The following is a 2,319-nucleotide window of genomic DNA, read 5'->3' as shown; positions in this document are numbered from 1 at the left end:
CTTTGTCGGAAGAAGTGGCTTACACTGAGTCCCGAAACGTTGATAGGCTTAAAAACTTAATTTTTCTACTCACTAGGATATTGCAAACATATATTATTTTTATCAACAACGATCTACTCAATGCTTAGTTTATTTGTAATTATCAATTCAAACCTTGATAATAACACCTATAAACTCGTTAGGTGGATTGTTTTTACTGGAAATTTCACATTCTTACCATCAGACTTCATGTTTATAGTACTCCCATACACATTCCTAAATGTACGAATGAACTGACTATAAAACAAGTTACATAAATTGTTTCTATTATTAAACTATTAAATTTAAATAATTTAACATCAAATTCAACTTACGGGATATACACCTGTTAAACTGTATGCGTGACTACCTATAAGTCCATTATCCATTTTTTGTTCCATAACTGATGACTAGAAAAACAAAAGATTGAAAAAAAGTGGGATCCTTCATGACTGATTTAATAATAATAATAATAATAGCCTTATTGAACATTATAAATTTCGTTGTAGTAAAGACTTCTTAATTCAAATTATGCAATATTACAACAAATATATCTTTAACATCCCCATAAATTGTAATTATTCTAATCATGTTTCATAAATAAGCAAAGATGGATAGTGGCTAACAGTGGAATCCAGGACACGCGTTTCGTCTAATGTGGGACTCGTCAGCTTATAATGCTTGTGAATTAAGGCAATATCGAGGCAATACGCATAGTTTGCACATACGCCAATAAGAGACTGTTCAATTGCAGTCTTAAACATCAATAGGAAGATCCAAACAAACAATACCAAGTGAATTTAAATGTTTCATAAATGTTTCCAAAATTTAGTATCTACCACCCACATTCGATCATCAGAGTGTTCTGTCAGTTGTCTACTAACCATATGTAAAGTAACTGAATTCCAATATATTTTCTTCTCATCTTTCCAAAGAATAAATGAAAAGGAAAGTGTGTCAAAAAGTGAAGTGCCTCTGTTTTAGTGTTCCCAGCTTTTTGCATTAAAATAATTTTCAACTTTTTAATCGTGTGTAAGTATACACAATTGGTATTCATAATTACTCTGTTTAAACATTTCTAAAACAGGAAATTTAATCGTAATATTTTCACATCTGAAAAACAGGTAACCTTAACGCTCAATCAATAGTGTATTCAAATCAAGATCATAATCCTTCCATTATTAAAATCGATATTTATAACATAAACCATTCATATTTCCAGAAAAATGAATTTATTCATCATGTTGATATGCAAACGTATTATACTGGCATACAAAGAACTATTTTATTGAACAGATGATTAGTGTACACTAAAAGATATTTTACTTCAAAAGAAAATGCAGAAGTCGTTTAGTATCTTTCTGATTCTGATGGATTGTATACTGCATGATAACCTCAGTTTAACATGAATTTGAAAAAAATTATTTGCTGTTTTGATTCTGAAATCTATTTTTAAATAAATGTATGAAACACCAATGAGATTTTGTTGCCCGAAATCTGGTTCCACTTGGATCGTATGATGATTGTTATTGAAATATACAGATCGCCAATCCTCGTATATTATCGCCGACTTAACTCACGTTAGTGTATAACGGAATTAAATAAGTCAAAAAAAAAAAGAATGAATTTCGAATACGTGTATTTCATGTAAACGTTGATCAGAACAGACAATCAGAGAGACAGAGTGAAGGAAGTGAAGAGAAGAGAGCTAAGCGAAATGACGCGCAGTGGAGAAGGCATGTAGGCCAACTTGATTTAATCAAGCGTTAATCGATATTTATAGTCAAATAAAAATAAGTTACAGACATGTGATGTATAAGATAGGAAATGCACACATACGCTTACATAAAAACAGTCAAGGTTGATAAGCGAATAGCTGACAAGGTCAAACTATGACTCAAGTAGAACGAATAAATTGACCTCTCTAGTAGCCTAAATAAGGTATATGGGCTTAACATAGCAACAGACACTACACAGAAATAGGTGATTAGATCATTTGGATTTCTCTAATTAAACAAGGTGACAATGTTTCCGCACGCGATTATGTAAGTCTATATGTTTAAAAATCTACGTGAATATGAACATTTACCAATTAAAACAAAATATTATCGATAATGAATGTTTACATTTGAGGCTTACAATGTCCTTAGAAGGTAATAAAATATTTTACATAGTTGAAAGCGTGAGTTAATTGAAGCTAGACCACCAGGGAAAACCTGGAAACACTGGACGGTCGTTTCGTCGAGGATGCGCACTGCTGAAGAGTCCCACAATAGAACGAAACGGTCGTCCAGTGCTTCC

At 31.9% G+C, this 2,319-nt stretch overlaps 1 protein-coding gene across 1 annotated transcript in view; it reads right to left on the bottom strand.

Annotated features, from left to right (window-relative positions):
* The window catches only part of Smp_157500 (calpain (C02 family)), a 102,596-nt gene that overhangs the window by 24,167 nt on the left and 76,110 nt on the right, over window positions 1–2,319 (bottom strand). Inside the window, exon 26 of the mRNA XM_018794975.1 lies at window positions 354–428. Within this exon, the coding sequence (XP_018649334.1) occupies window positions 354–428 (75 nt within the window). The remainder of the gene's footprint in view (window positions 1–353; window positions 429–2,319) is intronic.

Source organism: Schistosoma mansoni, chromosome 1 (assembly GCF_000237925.1).
Source record: "Schistosoma mansoni strain Puerto Rico chromosome 1, complete genome".
Classification (NCBI taxonomy): domain Eukaryota; kingdom Metazoa; phylum Platyhelminthes; class Trematoda; order Strigeidida; family Schistosomatidae; genus Schistosoma; species Schistosoma mansoni.
The sequence above is the reverse complement of the archived record's forward strand: the minus strand, read 5'-3'. Positions and strand labels throughout refer to the sequence as shown.